The sequence below is a fragment of the Macaca nemestrina genome, chromosome 19, assembly GCF_043159975.1.
Source record: "Macaca nemestrina isolate mMacNem1 chromosome 19, mMacNem.hap1, whole genome shotgun sequence".
NCBI lineage: Eukaryota > Metazoa > Chordata > Mammalia > Primates > Cercopithecidae > Macaca > Macaca nemestrina.
Window position 1 is genome coordinate 42,720,247 of NC_092143.1, and position 16,748 is coordinate 42,736,994.

Genomic DNA, 16,748 nt, shown 5'->3' on the forward strand with positions numbered 1-16,748 from the left:
CTGGCCCACACAGTGCCTGCCTGGTACCTGGCAGCAGAGAGTCAGTAGAATGAAGAATGAGTGAATGAACAAATGAATGGACTCCCATAAGAAGGACTAAATTAGATAATACACATGAAGCATCTACAGTGTGTCTGGGACATAGTTGGCCCTCAATATATGGTTGATTGCTTCACTGATTCATTCACTCATCTGTTTATTAAGTGCCTGGCTAATATCCCTGGGGACGCAGCAGCTGACAAAACAGATAAAAACCTCTCTGCCCTATGGGCCATGCCTTCCAATATAATATAATAAGTGCAGCTATGGATGCATGTGGGGAAGTGTGGGGTTTCCTCTCTTTCTCTATTTCAGCCCCCTCTCTCTCTCAGCCTTCCACCATACTCCTCCTCCCAGGACCCTGTCCCCTCTCTCCCCACCCAACCTGGGACAAGGGTCACCAAGCTGCAGCTACTCCTGCCAGCGATGCCTTGGCAAAGGAGTGGCCCAGGGGCCTTGGGTAGACTCTAGCCGCTCCTCAGGCTGCTGAAAGTGGAATCACTTCCTCTGCCCTGGCTGGAATTAATAGGTCAGGAGTAAAAGTAGAAAATCAAAAGCCCAAATCCCAGTGATGTGCTAAAACACAAGTGCCGCTGAGCTGTGCGACTTCTTACATAGCAGAGGACTGGAGTTTGCAGACCAGGGCACCCGCAAGGTGTGTGTAGAGCCAGGCCTAGGCCTTTTCCTAGCCTCCATGAGGAGCAGCCTCGGGCTCCCTCTGCAAAGCCGAAGCCACTGTTCCTGCCTCCAAGGAGGAAGAGACTGAGGCCAAGCTATGGCCGAGCAAGCTGGCCACCCCAGACCCCTGCTCCTCCAGAGTAGCCCTCCACTGGTGGCACACACCTACCCTTCACATCAGGGCTCAGGACACTGGTGGCACACACCTACCCTTCACATCAGGGCTCAGGACACTGGTGGCACACACCTACCCTTCACATCAGGGCTCAGGACACTGGTGGCACACACCTACCCTTCACATCAGGGCTCAGGACACTGGTGGCACACACCTACCCTTCACATCAGGGCTCAGGACACTGGTGGCACACACCTACCCCTTCACATCAGGGCTCAGGACACTGGTGGCACACACCTACCCTTCACATCAGGGCTCAGGATTGTGAGGGGAAGGTCCTCACCTCCAGAATGACAGAATCCTAAGGACAGTGCCTCTCAAGAGCCAGTTCCCAGCGTCACACTCTGGGGAGTATCAGCCTGAGGCCTGTCTGCCTCCCAGGCAGGGTCCATGTCTCAGCTGGGATATTTCTCATCATACCTTAACCATGGGTGGGGTCCCTAGCAGGGAACTATCAGCCCAACTGACATTAGCCAACCAGGACCCTTTATGTTATTTGCTCTCCCCATCGGTAATTCACATTTTCTCAGGAGCCATTTGACAGCTGAAATATTTTAAAGCCCCAGATCTCTCAGGTCCTGTGACCAGTTGGCAGGGGTGGGTGAGCTTCCTGTACACCACAGCACCACCTGCAAACTCCCACCGCTTTTGCTTGTGCATGGAACTGTGGGATTATAAAATCATCTTATTTTCATTGCAGAAATTTCCAGAATTGAAATTTAAATATGTGGAAGAGGAGCAGCCTGAGGAGTTTTTTATCCCCTACGTCTGGTCTCTTGTCTACAACTCAGCAGTCGGCCTGTACTGGAACCCACAGGACATCCAGCTGTTCACCATGGATTCCGACTGAGGGCAGGATGCGCTCCCAACCGGACCCCTCCAGCCAAGCAGCCCTTCAAGTTGTTTTATTTCTGGGTAACAGAAGTAGACAGACAGATTACTTGGTGTATCTTCTGTTAAAGAGGATTGCACAAGTGTGTTTTCCTCACACACTTTGATTTGGAGAATTGGAGCCAGTTGGCAATAGATCACTCAGCGTAGATAGTAGTGCAAAAAGGGGAGGAAATACACAACAATAATAAATGTAAAAACCTGTTATTCAACATGCAGTTTTCTTTCGAAGCCAAAAACCTAGAGCTTTCCCAAGATCCTGATGCCCTAGGCACATCACACTGCAACAGTGCACAGTATTCAACCGTGTATACTATTCAGCAGTGCACACTATTCAACAGTGTACACTATTCAGCAGTGCACACTATTCAACAGTGTACACTATTCAACAGTGCACACTATTCAACAGTGCACACTATTCAGCAGTGCACACTATTCAACAGTGTACACTATTCAGCAGTGCACACTATTCAACAGTGCACACTATTCAGCAGTGCACACTATTCAACAGTACACTATTCAGTGCACACTATTCAGCAGTGCACACTATTCAGCAGTGCACACTATTCAACAGTGCACACTATTCAGCAGTGCACACTATTCAGCAGTGTAAACTATTCAGTGCACACTATTCAGCAGTGCACACTTCAACAGTGCACACTATTCAACAGTGCACACTATTCAGCAGTGTACACTATTTTTTTGCATGTTCAAGATATTTGTTTTGGTCTTACGTGTGTGTGTGAGAGAGAGAGATTCCTTTAACATTAAGGAGCATCAATGAGAAAAGATGATGAGGCAGGAATTAATAAAGAAATGAAGTCATGTGTGTGTTTGGTTGCCTCTCAGAGGGCCCATAATTTCATAAACACCATGCCTGGACAATTTGATATTAATCTTTAACACCTCTGCATCTTTCCTTAAAAAGGAATATGGGCTGGATGCAGTGGCTGTCATTTGTAATCCCAGCACTTTGGGAGGCTGAATCAGCAGAATCGCTTGAGCCCAGGAATCTGAGACCAGCCTGGACAAGATAGTGAGATCCCATCTCTACAAAAAACTTAAAAATTAGCCAGGCATGGTGGCACATTTATGTAATCCTAGCTACTCAGGAAGCTAAGGTGGGAGGATTGCCTGAACCCAGGAGTTCAAGGCTGCAGTGAGCTAAGAAGGTGCCACTACACTCCAGCCTGAGCCACAGAGCAAGACCCTGTCTCCAAAAAACAAAACAAAAAAAGAAAGAAAGAAAATGGCTACCTCTCATAAAGCCCAGATTAACTTTTCTGTGAATATGGCCTGTGAACTGTTGCTGGAATTAAATTGGAGTCTAGCACAAATTAAGTTAATCTACTCTGTATTAATCATTAGGAAAAAGAAAAGCTTCATTTGAAAACAGTCTTTTTCCTTCACACACACTAATAGAAAAAGGAGAGTAATTTGTTCATATTGTATTCCACGTGGGATGAAAAGCATGTTTTGCTCTTTGTTTCTGGTTTTTTAAAAACCCTTCTGGGCTGGTGTGATCCGCATGTTGGTGCCTGAGCTGGAAGAAGGAGCTTCTCAGAAGGAAACAGCCACTAGGGCTGCACTAAGGGCCAGTTGGGACTTTCCTTTCCAGTCACACTCTGGGTCCTCATGGGCCCCTTCACAGTCTAGATAAGGAGCCTAGTTTCATTCTCAAAGGAAAAGTATTTGCTCTTCAACATAGAAAGCACATAAGCCCAGATGAGACTGAGCACACTGTTGGAATCCACTGCCAGTTCATCTGTGTCAGGGCTGGCTTTTCCTGTCCCGTGTCCCACGGCTGCAGGCCCATGTCATTCAAGTCCATCACATCTTCTGAGGGCCTTGGAGGAACCATTCTCAGTCACCCCAAGTTCTGTAAAAGGTCAAAACACTGCCAGCATCTTAGTGCGCCGCTGTGTGGGCTCCACACAGGAAGGCCTGGCCAAGCTGCGCTCTCAGAGGCTGTTGAGGTAGGGCAGGCAGCTTCCTTATCCTCGTTTGGAAGGAATGAAACAGTCTCCCTGAGGCTGAGGGACTCACGGAGGGCCCATCCCTGGTGGGGTCCCAGAGGCAAGTGCAGCTTGCCGCCCGTCCCCAAGGGGCTTGTTCTGTCAGGCCTCCTCCGGTCACTGCTGGAGTGGAGCCTGTGACTCCTGTGCTCACCTCAGAGTGCATGTACAGGGCATCCAGGCTAGAGGTAAGGCTCAGCAACAGCTTCTGCTAATGCTTGGTCAGCTTTGCAGAGGAGCCAGTCTGAAGGAGGAGGAGCAGCACTCTCAGCCAGCAGGGGGAGTGATGATTATCATTTCAGGTAGCAAGGGTATGTATTTCCTATGTGGGGAAATAATTTGCAACTTTAATTTGTTTCCAAAGCATTTCGATTGGCTTCCTTTTCCTTTAAACCAAAAAATGTTTAAATGTTTAAGGGTCATGTGGAGCAGCTGAGCTTCTGACAGGACCACAGAACTGTCCACTGAGTCTGAGGGCTGGGCAGTGCCACAGGACAGTCCCTGGGCTGCAGGACTGTCAGTGCTTGTCGTGGGAGGAAATGAGGCCCTTCAGAAACCCAGTCATCTTGACATAGGGTACACTCCCAAGGAAGGCCTGATTGGGGAATCACATAGCCTCTCCTCCAGGCCTCTGGGCTCACTGAGGTGCCCCCAGAACCCTGATTGCCCTCCCCTCTTTCTCTCTTCTCATTCGTCACACAGTAGAAGCACTCACTGGCTGAAAGCTCAGCTGGGGCAGCAGCCTCCAAGGAGGCCTGCGAGTGCCACTCCCAACGCTGGCTCCCCCTCAGGAGGGAGGCCCCACCACATGCCATCACTGCCTCAGCTCTACAAAGTCACCAGAGGCTTCTTCCTTGTTTTTGTGAAAGATTTATTGTATGGCAATAAATCTGAATGGTAAACTTTCATTATACTGGCATTAATTTTGACTATTAGTTTGCTTAGAAATTTGTACACGAAGAAAAAATGTGTAATGATGCAACACAGGATCATCATGTGTTCAGATGGAAATTAACATCTGATTTTACCCAAGATCGGAGGCTGTTACTGCATTGTGTCATTTTATCAACAAAGACTTCTGCCACAATATGTACTTTTAAAAGAATGTGTCCCTTTCAGTAGCATCTTCCCTATCAAGAGTTCAAGGCACTTTGCAGAAAAGCTTCAGAATTCTAACTCTAGTTCCCACAGTCACCCATTGAGGCTGGTGTCATACAATCTATGAACAACAACCTTGCAGCAGGACTGCCACCATTCAGCAGTGCAGACAACACAGCTCAAGGACAAAGACAGAGAAAGGAAAGAGGAGAAGGTCCCTGAAGGTGAAGCATAGAAAGTACACTGCACACACAGTTCTCTCTGGAAGGAAAGCACAGGAGCTGGGGAGTGGATGATGGGAAGTGGAAAGGACACAGGACCAGCATCAGAACACTCAGCAACTTCCTAAGACCTTGCTAAGGTACATCCAAGAGAAATGTTTAGTGGGGGAAATTTTTAAGCACTAAACTTGTTAATATATCATACTTTAAGCAACATTTCGTCCTTTAGATTCCGGGGAGCCAGGGTTTTGCATTGGGTGGTAGAGCTCTCCGCAGAACTGAGTCACTCTGCATTTTTTTTGCAGAGCCATAAATTAGTTTCGGCACTTGCTGATACTTCACAGGCTGGAGTTTGCAACGTCCACCCTTTGGGTCTCTTAATTCTCTCCTAGGCGCTATCCCTGCAATATCAGTAGTTGCCACTTCATTTTAGGGACTGATCCTTAGGCCTTCTGACTCCAAATTCGGAACTGTTTCAGTGTCCTACATCACCTCCTGGAGTCAAAGAGGTCAGAGCTTCTATTCAGTGATGAAGAGCCAAGCTAGCTATGCATATGAAGAACTGAAGTAGATTATAGCACACGATCCACAGCAAATAATGCATATTTATTTTGTATGAATTATATTAAAACATAAAATTTAATCTCATTAGGGTATAGCTATTCAGAGGTCCCATCCAAAGCAAGGAAGACTCTCCAGTAGCCCCAAGACCCTTGGTCAGGTCGTACTCCAACCCCTAATCTGACTTCACAAGGCTATCTAAATGTCAGCTACTCAGACACAGCCTCTGGCATTAGCAAAATCCCCTAGAGGAAAAGCAGCCCCATAGAGCTGGACAAGTAATACTTTAACTATCTTGTTGGCTCTGGGATCCTTCAAGCAAATTTTAAAAATATTTTTACCAGATTTCCAAGTTGTCCTTAGCTGGAAGGTTGGTCCTCCATTACTGTCATTGGACTATCGCTCATGGGTACTGCAGTTCAACTTCTAAACCACCTCAGTACCTGAATGTGGTCAGAGGTGAAACCAGATTACTGATGCCTTCAGGTGCCCAGCTGAAGCAAATGCAAATTCTGTGGAGGAAGTGAACATAACCCAAGGCCTCAAATTATTTCTGCAGTGTTGCACTAAGAAATACCCAGGTATGGGAGAAGACCAGACAACATTAATTACTTGAATTAAAACCATTAGAGGAAAACATAGACAATAGAAATATCCAAAAGGACTCCAGATACCTTAGTCACAGAATTTAAAACAGCTGTGCTTACTGTGTTCAAAAAACTGAGACACATGGTCAAGAATTTCAGCAGAGAGTCAGAAACTGTAAAAGGCCCATTGGAAATTCTATAACTAAAGTAGTGTAATGAGAAGAATAGTGAACAGGTCTAAGAGCAGATTAGAAATAACTGAAAAGAGAATGAGTAAGATGAAAACTCGGGGTTGAGGGGTGGGAGCAGGAATTACATAGTAAAAAAAAAAACAGAATATAGAAGATAGAGGGTAAGAGACTTAAAGGATACAGTGAGCATGTCTGACCTAAGTGTAGTTGGCATCTCAAAAGAGTAGAAGAAAGGGATATTTAAATAAATGGCTGAGAACTTTTCCAAAACTCATGAAAGATATCATACCAAAAATTCAAGAATCCCTCCCACAAAAACTTCAAGTGGGATAAATAAAAACAATCCACACCTAGAAACATCATAGTAAAACTGTTGAAGACCAAAGAAAAATAATATTTTAGACCTTCTGGGGTGGGAGGAGGGAATATAACCATTAAAGGAGCAATAATATTAGACTGACAGCTCCTTCTCAGCAGAAACAATGGAAGACAGTTAAATACTGCCTTTTATGGTTCTGAAAGAAAATGACTGCCAACCTAAAAATTTCTAATCAGGGAAAATATCCTGCAAAAATGAAGAGGATATGAAGACATTTTTAGAGAAACAGCTAGAAGAATTAATCAGCACGCCTACCCTAAAGGAAAATTTAATAGGTGTTTTACAGGCAGAAGGAAAATAATCCCAAACATAAGGACAGAGCCCTAGGAAGGATTGAAGAGCAATGAAAATGACACATAAGTATTGACTACATAAAGCAATAATTATGTATTATGGAGTTTTAAATATATAGAGAAATAAAATACATGAAAATAAAGAGATTTATGTGGAAATTTTAAGTGTTCTAAGACACTTGGCATCATCCAAGAAAAGAGTAAATATCCATTTAATATTAGTCTTTGATAAGTCATGTTCGCCTGATAATATTTGAGATATCAATAAAAGTGTATAGCTTTCCACATAATAAGAGAGAATTGGAATAATCATTTCAGTGGACAGATTTAAGAATTGCAAAAGAGTCTGAGAAAGAAGAAAATGCAGAACAGGTGGAACAAATAGAAAGCAAGATATTTATGATTAATCCATTATTACACTAAATGTAAATGGACTAATGCTCAAATGTTGGCAAATATTGTCAGCCTTGTTTTTTTTTTGTTTTGTTTTGTTTTGTTTTGTTTTGTTTTGTTTTGTTTTGAGACGGAGTCTAGCTCTGTTGCCCAGGCTGGAGTGCAGTGGCCGGATCTCAGCTCACTGCAAGCCCCGCCTCCCGGGTTCACGCCATTCTCCTGCCTCAGCCTCCCGAGTAGCTGGGAGTACAGGCGCCCGCCACCTCGCCCGGCTAATTTTTTTTGTATTTTAGTAGAGACGGGGTTTCACCGTGTTAGCCAGGATGGTCTCGATCTCCTGAACTCATGATCCACCCGTCTCGGCCTCCCAAAGTGCTGGGATTACAGGCTTGAGCCACCGCGCCCGGCCGACAGCCTTGTTTTAAAAACAACCATATGCTATTTACAAGAGACACTTTTAAAACATGAATTTAGAAATTTTGAAAGAAAAAGATGGAGAAATACATACCCAGCAAACAGTAACCATGAGGAAACTGGTGTAGATATATTTAAGTAAACTTTAAGGCAATAATTTTTTTAAGAAATGAAAGGGTCAATTCAATTACTAGAAAGATAATCTAAATTTATATGCACTTAAAATATAAACTCAAAATATGTAAAAGAAAATTTGATAGGAAATTTAGGCAAATATGCAACCAGAGTGATATTTCAACGTGCCTGTTTTGTTAATAGGTAGAAAAAAAGCTAGCATACAAAAACCAAGTTATAGAAGATTTAAGCAATGAAATGAGCAAACCAAATGGATGTATGTAGGACACCAAACTCAATAACATACTTTTCGAATACAAATGGCACACACTTCAAAATACTGGGCTATAAAAGTTTCAACAGGCTAGGCGCAGTGGCTCACATCTGTAATACCAGCACTTTGAGAGGCCAAGTCAGGAGAATCACTTGAGCCCAGGAGTTTGAGACTGGTTTGGGCAACATAGTGAGGCCCCACCTTTACAAAAAATACAAAAATTAGATGGCCATGGTGGCATGTGTCTGTAGCCCCAGCTACTTGGGAAGCTGAGGCAGGAGAATCACTTGCGTCCAGGAGGTCAAGGCTGCAGTGAGCTCTAATTGCACTACTGCACTCCAGCCTGAGTGACAGCAAGACCCTATCTCAGAAAAACAAAAAAGTCTCAACAAACTTGAAAATACTTCAAATGAAATACATTCTCTGACCAGAATAGAATCAAGACAAATTATTTACAAAAAGATAATTTTATAATCCTCATATTTTTGGAAATAGATTTCCAAGTAACCCAGCTGTCAAAAAAAAATCTTAATGGAAATTTGAAATATTTTGAACTGATCATGAAAATACTACATATCAAAACTAACGGAGAAAAAAACTTGTGGGATGCAACTAAAACCATGCTTCAGAAGATGTCTTTTAATTTTATTTTAAATTTAGAGAGTACATGTTCAGGTTTGTTACAAGAGTATATTGGTGATGCTGAGGCTTCTAATGATCCTGTCACCCAGATAGTGAACATAGTACCCAATAGAAAATTTTTCAGCACTTGCTTCCCACTCTCCTTCCCTTCCTCCCTCCTTTCGGAGTCCCTAGTGTCTGTTGTTCCCATATATATATCTTTAAATGTTTATGTTAGAAAAGAAGATATGTATCTTTAAATGTTTATGTTAGAAAAGAAGAAAAGTTAAAAATCAATTAAGCAGTTACCTCAAAAATTTTAAAAACCGCAAATGAAACCCAAAAATAAGCCAAATTGCTGATATAGAACACAGATATACAATAAAGGGAATCAAAGTCAAAAGTTGGTTATTTAAAAGGGTTTAAAAGGATTAAGAGGATTCATCGGCTGGGCACGGTGGCTCACACCTATAGTCCCAGCGCTTTGGGAGGCCGAGGTGGGCAGATCACCTGAGGTCACGAGTTCAAGACCAGCCTGGCCAACGTGGTGAAACCCCGTCTCTACTAAAAATACAAAAATTAGCTGGGTGTGGTGGCGGGCATCTGTAGTCCCAGCTACACAGGAGACTGAGGCAAGAGAATTGCTTGAACCTGGGAGGTGGAGGTTTCAGTGGGCAGAGATTGCGCCACTGCACTCCAGCCTAGGCGACAGAGCGAGACTCCATCTCAAAATAAATAAATAAAAGGATTCATAACCCCTTAAAAGACTGATCAAAAAGGAAGGAGAAAGGGCAGGAGAGAGGAATAGCCAATATCAGAAAGGGAAACAGGCAAGTTACTTCGGATTATGCAGACATTTAAAATACTTAAAAGCCAGCCTGGCCAACATGGTGAAACTCTCCTGTCTCTACACACAAACACACACACACACACACACACACACACACACATATTAGCTGAGCATGCTGGTGTGTGCCTGTAGTCCCAGCTACTGGAGAGGCTAAGGTAGGAGGATTACCTGAGCCCAGGAGGTAGAGGCTGCAGTGAGCTGTGGTCATGGCATCACACTCCAGCCTGGGCAACGGAGTGAGAGACCTTGTCTCAAAACTATGTATACATATTTAAGAGAATATTATGAATACCAATAAATTTTAAATCTAGATGAAATGATCTTCATTGCAGTGATAGGTGTATACATATATCTAATCAAATTGTACACTATTACATATGTGTAGTTTTTATATATTAAGTATTCCTCATTAAAGTTGTTTTTAGATTTTGCATAAAATGAACAAACTATTAAAAAAAAAAAAACTCTCCAAAACTGACATGAAAAGATCCTGAACATTGGAATCATCCTATATGTAGTGCACAAATTGAGTCCATAATTACAATCTGCCACAGGAAATTTACAGACCAAGATGGCTTCGGTAGTGAATTTAACCAAACATTTAAGAGCGAAATAATGCCAATTTTAGACAAACTCTCCCAGAAAATAGAAAAACCTTCTAATTTGTTTTATGAAACCAGCTTAACCTTAGATATGAAGAATCTGCCAAGAACAATACAAGAAGGAAAATTACAGGCCAGTCCTCATAGTATAGATGCAAAAGGTCTAAACGAATGTTAGCAAATAGAAACCCCCAATCTACAAATACAATGTGTAAAAATACATCATGGTCAAATTGGATTTGTCCTTCACAAATCAATTAGAGTTATTCACATAAACAGAATACAGAAGGAAAAGTAAATGATCTAAATAAATGCAGGGGAAAATGTGATAAAATTCAGCAATCTTGAGTGATAGAAATGTTTAGCAAACTAGGAAAAATGGAATCTATCTTAATCTTACAAATATTATTTTAAAACTACAGCAAACACATCATACTTAAAATATCAAAAGCTTTCATTCTGAGATCAGAAGCAAAAAAAGGATGTCTAGTATCACTTCTATTCAAAATGTCGTTAGGTCATGCTATGCATGCCTATTTAGGGGGGAGTGTACTGGTACCTTAAATTACTTTGAAATGCATCATGAAAAGGGAAAAAAGGATGGCTTGATGGATAGATATATATGTGATAAAGCAGATATAGTAAACTTGGTAAAATCTAGAATGGTAGAATCCAGATGGTGGGTATACAAATGTACACTGTGTGATAGTCAATTTTGCTGTATGTTGAGGAAACTATTACCTGAGTTCCTGGCCTAGTACGGCAAGATTTCCTTTTAAATTAATTGGGTAGGGTCAGAAGAAAATTAACTATCATTATTTGTAAATGACATGATTGAGGATATAGATAATTTAAAAGAATTTGCCAATAAACTAGTAAAATTAAAGTTTCTGAATACAAGGTTATAGACAAAAATAACTTGTATTTCTGATGCTAGCAATGAACAATTAGAAAATGAAATTTTAAAAATGAACCATTTACAATAGCATTCTTTAAAACATTAAATACTCAGAGATCAATCTAAAATAAAGTGTGATTAAAACTAAAGATCTAAATAAGGGTTCCCTAAATAAGGGACCATTCCAGGGTCATTAGATTCATGAGTTGGAAGACTCAGTATTAGAGTTGGTTCCCTCAGAATTGATCTGTGGATTCAATGCAACCTCAGTCCAAATCCCAGTATGATGGGGGAATGGGAAAACTTGACAAACTGATTCTAAAATCTACATGGAAATGCAAAACGTCCAGAATTGCACAAAAAAGCTTGAAAAGGAAGAAAGTCCATACTTACATTGCTGGATGTCTACAACTTACAGATGTACTTTAATTAAAACCTATAAGCCAGGTGCAGTGGCTCACACCTGTAATCCCAGCACTTGAGAGGCTGAGGTGGGAGGATTGCTTGAGACCAGCCTGGGCAAAATACAGAAAATTTTTAAAATTAGCCAGGTGTGGTGGTGCACACCTGTAGTCCCAGCAGCTGGGGAGGCCGAGGAAGGAAGATAGCTTGAGCCCAGAGGCAGAGGTTTCAGTGAGCTGAGATTGCACCCCTGGACTCCAACCTAGGTGACAGAGCGAAATCCTATCTCAAAACAAAATGAAACAAAGACTTACAGATTTACTCTCTGGGCTCTGGGCCCCCAGCTCTGAGCCAAGGCCATGGAGAGATACTTAAATGTAAAGCCCTCATGGCCACCCTGGACTTTGGGGAAGCAACTCCACTCTTCACCCTACTCTGGCATTCACTGGCCGCGTGGCCTTGGCGACTCCCCCACACTTCCTGACGTCACCATCTTCCTTGTGAAATGGGATGTTTACATGTGACACTGTGTAAGGGGGTGACATCCTCATGACATTACAGTTTACGTTTCCATCTTCTCACGTGCCTGTACTCATCTGGGCCCCAGCCCCACCTGTGATAGAGGAAAGACAAAGAAAGAGGCTGAGAAGTCACACCGCACCCGAGATCTCATCATTCTCCCACATCCCACCACTGTCCTCGAAATCCTTATTTTTTCAGAACATTGAGGAGCCCCTTGCACCCAGCTCCCACTGTGTGGATGGGGACATGGATTGCTTCCTTGAAAATGTTGCTATTGCAGCTGACAGAGTGGGTTCACTGTCCCTGAAGGGGGCCCAGGAAGAGCTTGTCAGAGAAGAGACCTCCTTCATGGCCTCCAGGGTCCTTCACTGCACTTGGGGAGATGAGGCAGATTAGCGCGTGAGCCAGGGACGTAATTCAGCCAAACCATCACGGAGGCATTGGGGGTCATCTTTCATGACTCCAGAGCCTGAGTTCCAGTTCCATGTGCCAGCTGTGAGAGCTCAGGCCGACACATTCTCTTGGGGGCTCAGTTTCTACATCTTCCTATACCCAAATGTGGGGGAACAAGGTTAGAGTCATTGAAAACAGGCCATTTGCTTCTTTGGGCAGGGTTCCTAGAGGGTTAAGGTGCTCGCCAATGGAGAGGTGGTGACCTAAGCAACAGTTCTAAAGTGGGATCTGGAGACCTGGGGGTCCCTAAGGTGCTTTCTTTATCATCATCATCATGTTATTTACCTTTTCTCTTTCATTCTTTCGTGAGTGTTTGGTGGAGTTTTCCAGAAGCTGCATGTGTGTGATATTGCAACAGATTGAATGTGGAACTGATATGAGAATCCAGCTGTCCTCTATTAAGGCAGACACTAGAGATTTGCAAAAATGCAAAACGTTGCCACTCTTCACAAATATTTTTTTCTTTTGAAACATAGTATTCTTCATAAAAGTTATTTATGTTAGCACGTCATGGGTTTAGTATTGTTATTCTTCAGTGAGTTAATATTTTTACATTTCTGTTTAATTTTTTATTAAATATGGACAGATCTAACACACATAAACAAAAGCTTTTAGGAGTCCTCAGTTTTTAAGAACGCACAGTTGTGCCAATCCCAGAGACTTTGAGAACCACTGATCCAAGGATGATTTCTAGAGGGATGGCTCTGGTCTCTGCTTCTCAGCCCAGCCCTGTTCAACAGTTTTATCACTGTGTGGAGGAAGATATAGAAAGAATGTTCTCCACATTTGTAAGTGATGAGGTGACAGGGCTACTCAATACAGCACATGCTAGAGAGGATCCAGAGAGAGGAATGGGCTGAGTCCCAGGGATGAGATGTGGCGGGAACCGTCTTGGAGCTCAACCTTTGCGTCTGGCGGTTTGGATTTAGAAAAACGAGTCTCACTCAGTGGCTTCACTCAGGACAGTATTTAGGAGTTCCAGTTGTGTGTAGTGGGTGCCAAAAATGATGATGTGATTGTTCCTCATTAGTAGACATAACGGGTACCCAGGACAGGGTGGTCACCATGCTGATGACAAATTCAGCTTTTGTCTATCTATAAATGCCTTTCTTTTGTCTTCATTTTTGAAGATGTTTTCAAAATTCTAGGTTGGCGTCTTGCTCTATACAGGCTCAGCTTAGCCAGTGACAAGAGGAATTACTGGCAAATTTGGGGCTCCTTCCTCTCTAGCATCTTGTCCCTCTTCTTCCAGCCACACTGGCTACCCCAACCTGCACCCTCTGACTCGCAAGCCCAGGAAGACCATGACTTTGCTTGGGCTCTATTTTCTGAGTCCTGGTGCACTGGAGAGGCCATGGGAAATGCAGGCGAAGGAGGATGTTACTTAATGATGTCTCCCTTTCTCTATCCAACATCCATGCACAGCCGCCTTCCCCTGCAGAGAGCACCACACACCCTCCCCAAAGAACAGAAACCCGAAGAAAGTTCCATCTTGTGACTGCACCGGCCTCATGTCTGGCTGTGACTTTCCTTCCTACATACAGGAGGCAACAGTTTGACCTAACCTTTTTCCACCGCATAACAAGAAACACCAGCTTTTTACCCATACTGGGTGAATTCCCGCCATCTACCACCAACCATCTCCCGTAAGTGCATTTTAGGCGATATTATTTGCAGTAAACATGTAATCTACTTGAGCTGATTTGGGGGAAAAAGGGTTTATTTCTGAATATTAGATAGCTGCCCAATTCCAGGGTGAGCCAGGGACCTAAGCTCGGATGGCACCCAGCCAGGGGAAACTCCCAACTGCTCCCCAGTACTGAGAGGCAACATGGCTGCTGCCCTGCCCAACACTCGGTGTCCTGCCATGCAGCTAGAGACCAGTAATGAGACTCTGCCCACGATGGCCCCGGAGAAGCCAAGGGCCACCACTTCGCCCACATGCCCACGCACTTGCCGTGCCCAGTGCTCACTCCACTTTCCAAGTCCCAGCTGGGTGGCCCTTCTTGGAGAAAGCTGGGCTGCATGCAGGACCCCAGCCTCAGAAGTGCCTGGAGAATGACAGCTTTTGCTTTCCAGCCTCTGCTGTCTGTAGAACCCTCTCTATGTGGGGAGACTGTGTCTTGAAAGACAGACCCTGATGTCTGCCCTTCAGCTCAGGCTATGGTTTGAGTCTTAAGTGAAATAGCATTCAAAGAATGGAGAATGTGGCTGGACCTGTAATTCCAGCACATTGTAAGGCCAAGACAGAAGAGTCACTTGAAGTCAGGAGTTTGAGACCAGGCTGGACAATATAGTGAGACCTTGTCTCTAAAAAAAAAAAAAAAAAAAAAAATAGCCGCATGTGGTGGTGTAGGCTTGTGGTGCCAGCTACTGAAGAGGCTGAGATGGGAGGATTCCTCAAGCCCAGGAGGTCAAGGCTGCAGTGAGCTATGACTGTGCCATTGTATTCCAGCCTGGATGACAGAGCAAGACTATATTTTTTTAATGGAGAATATATCTTCTCAGGGAGCAGGGATTTATGTGTGATTTCTGCACATCTACATCCCACACCTTGTAATCTACCTGATTACAAGAAATAATAGTTGAATAATGTGAGCATTTAGCACTATGTCTAGAAATGATAAGCCCTCAGGAAACCAGAGCTGGTGTCATCTCACAGGTTAGGAAGCCCCAGCGAGGGTGAAGGCACCAGCTCAGTGCCATCCTAAGGTCCTATGCTGTGTCCCTGTGTACTTGACACCCTCTGGCTAGCTTCCCTCATACTCACAAGAGGGCTGCCACAGCTCCTGGTGTTACATCAAAGCATGATCTCATCTGGAGTACAGCTCAGGAGTAGGGCTCCTCTCTCAGAGGCCCCTTCACATATCCATGCCCAGGCCTGTTTCCCACACCCATTCCTAAATCATTATTGGCAAGGAGAGGAGTCCCCATCATGGCACCAAATCAGGGTCGGGGGCCAGCCTACTTAGCTGCAGAGAGGAGAGTGAGGCCCAGGATATTAATCAGGCTCTGATATGTGGGATGTCTGTCCCCTCCAAGTCTCATGTTGACATGTGATCCCCAGTGTTGGAGGTAGGGCCTGGTGGCAGGTGTTGGGTCATGGGGGTGGATCCCTCATGGATGGCTTAGTGCCATTCCCTTGGGGATGAGTGAGTTGTTGCTCAGTTAGATCTGATCATTTAAGAGTCTGGGGCCTCCCCCTTGGCTCTCTTGCTCCCTCTCTCACCATGTGATACACTGGCTCCCCCTACGCCTTCAGCCATGACTGTAAGCTTCCTTTGGCCTCACCAGAAGCTGAGCCGATGCTGGTGCCATGCTTCCTGTACAGCCTGCAGAACCATGAGTCAATCAAACCTCTACAAATTACCCAGCCTCAGGCCTCCTTTATAGCAACATGAAACAGACTAACACAGACTCCTTCAGGAAGAAGGATGGGGAAGGCAGGGATGGGCAGGTGACCAGGCATAGTTTGCCCAGGGGCAGAGGAGAAGGTCATAGCCAGGTTTGTAGTGAGAACCCCCATCCAGAGCCCTCCCAAGTCCTGGCTGTCAGCCCTTCAGTCAGATGAAGCTGCTCCGGGGCCAAGGGACAATTCCCAGGACAAAGGCCAGTTCTGCCCATGGTTGGCCAGGAGGCATGGAGAACAGACATGCCCATAGCCCTTCATGGCCTCCCCAGCCAGTCCTCAGCACCCCTACACACACACACACAGACACACACACACAGACAGACACACACAGACACAGACACACACACACACAGACACACACACACAGACATACACACACACGGACACACACGGACACACACACGGACACAGACACACACACACGGACAGACACACACGGACACAGACAGACACACACAGACACACACACAGACACACACACACACATGGACACACACACACACGGACACACACACAGACATACACACACACGGACACACACACGGACACAGACACACACACACGGACAGACACACACACACGGACACAGACACACACAGACACACACACAGACACACACACACACACACGGACACACACACACAGACATACACACACACGGACAC

The 16,748-nt window shown here is 44.4% G+C and overlaps 1 protein-coding gene across 7 annotated transcripts in view; it reads left to right on the plus strand.

Annotated features, from left to right (window-relative positions):
• The window catches only part of LOC105489384 (dymeclin), a 406,658-nt gene extending 399,056 nt beyond the window's left edge, over positions 1–7,602 (plus strand). For all 7 annotated transcript variants that reach the window (XM_071085386.1, XM_071085390.1, XM_071085389.1 and 4 more), the window contains one exon: positions 1,593–7,602. In XM_071085386.1, the coding sequence (XP_070941487.1) occupies positions 1,593–1,742 (150 nt within the window). In that variant the 3' untranslated portion in view covers positions 1,743–7,602. The remainder of the gene's footprint in view (positions 1–1,592) is intronic.
• The last annotated feature ends 9,146 nt before the right edge of the window (positions 7,603–16,748 follow it).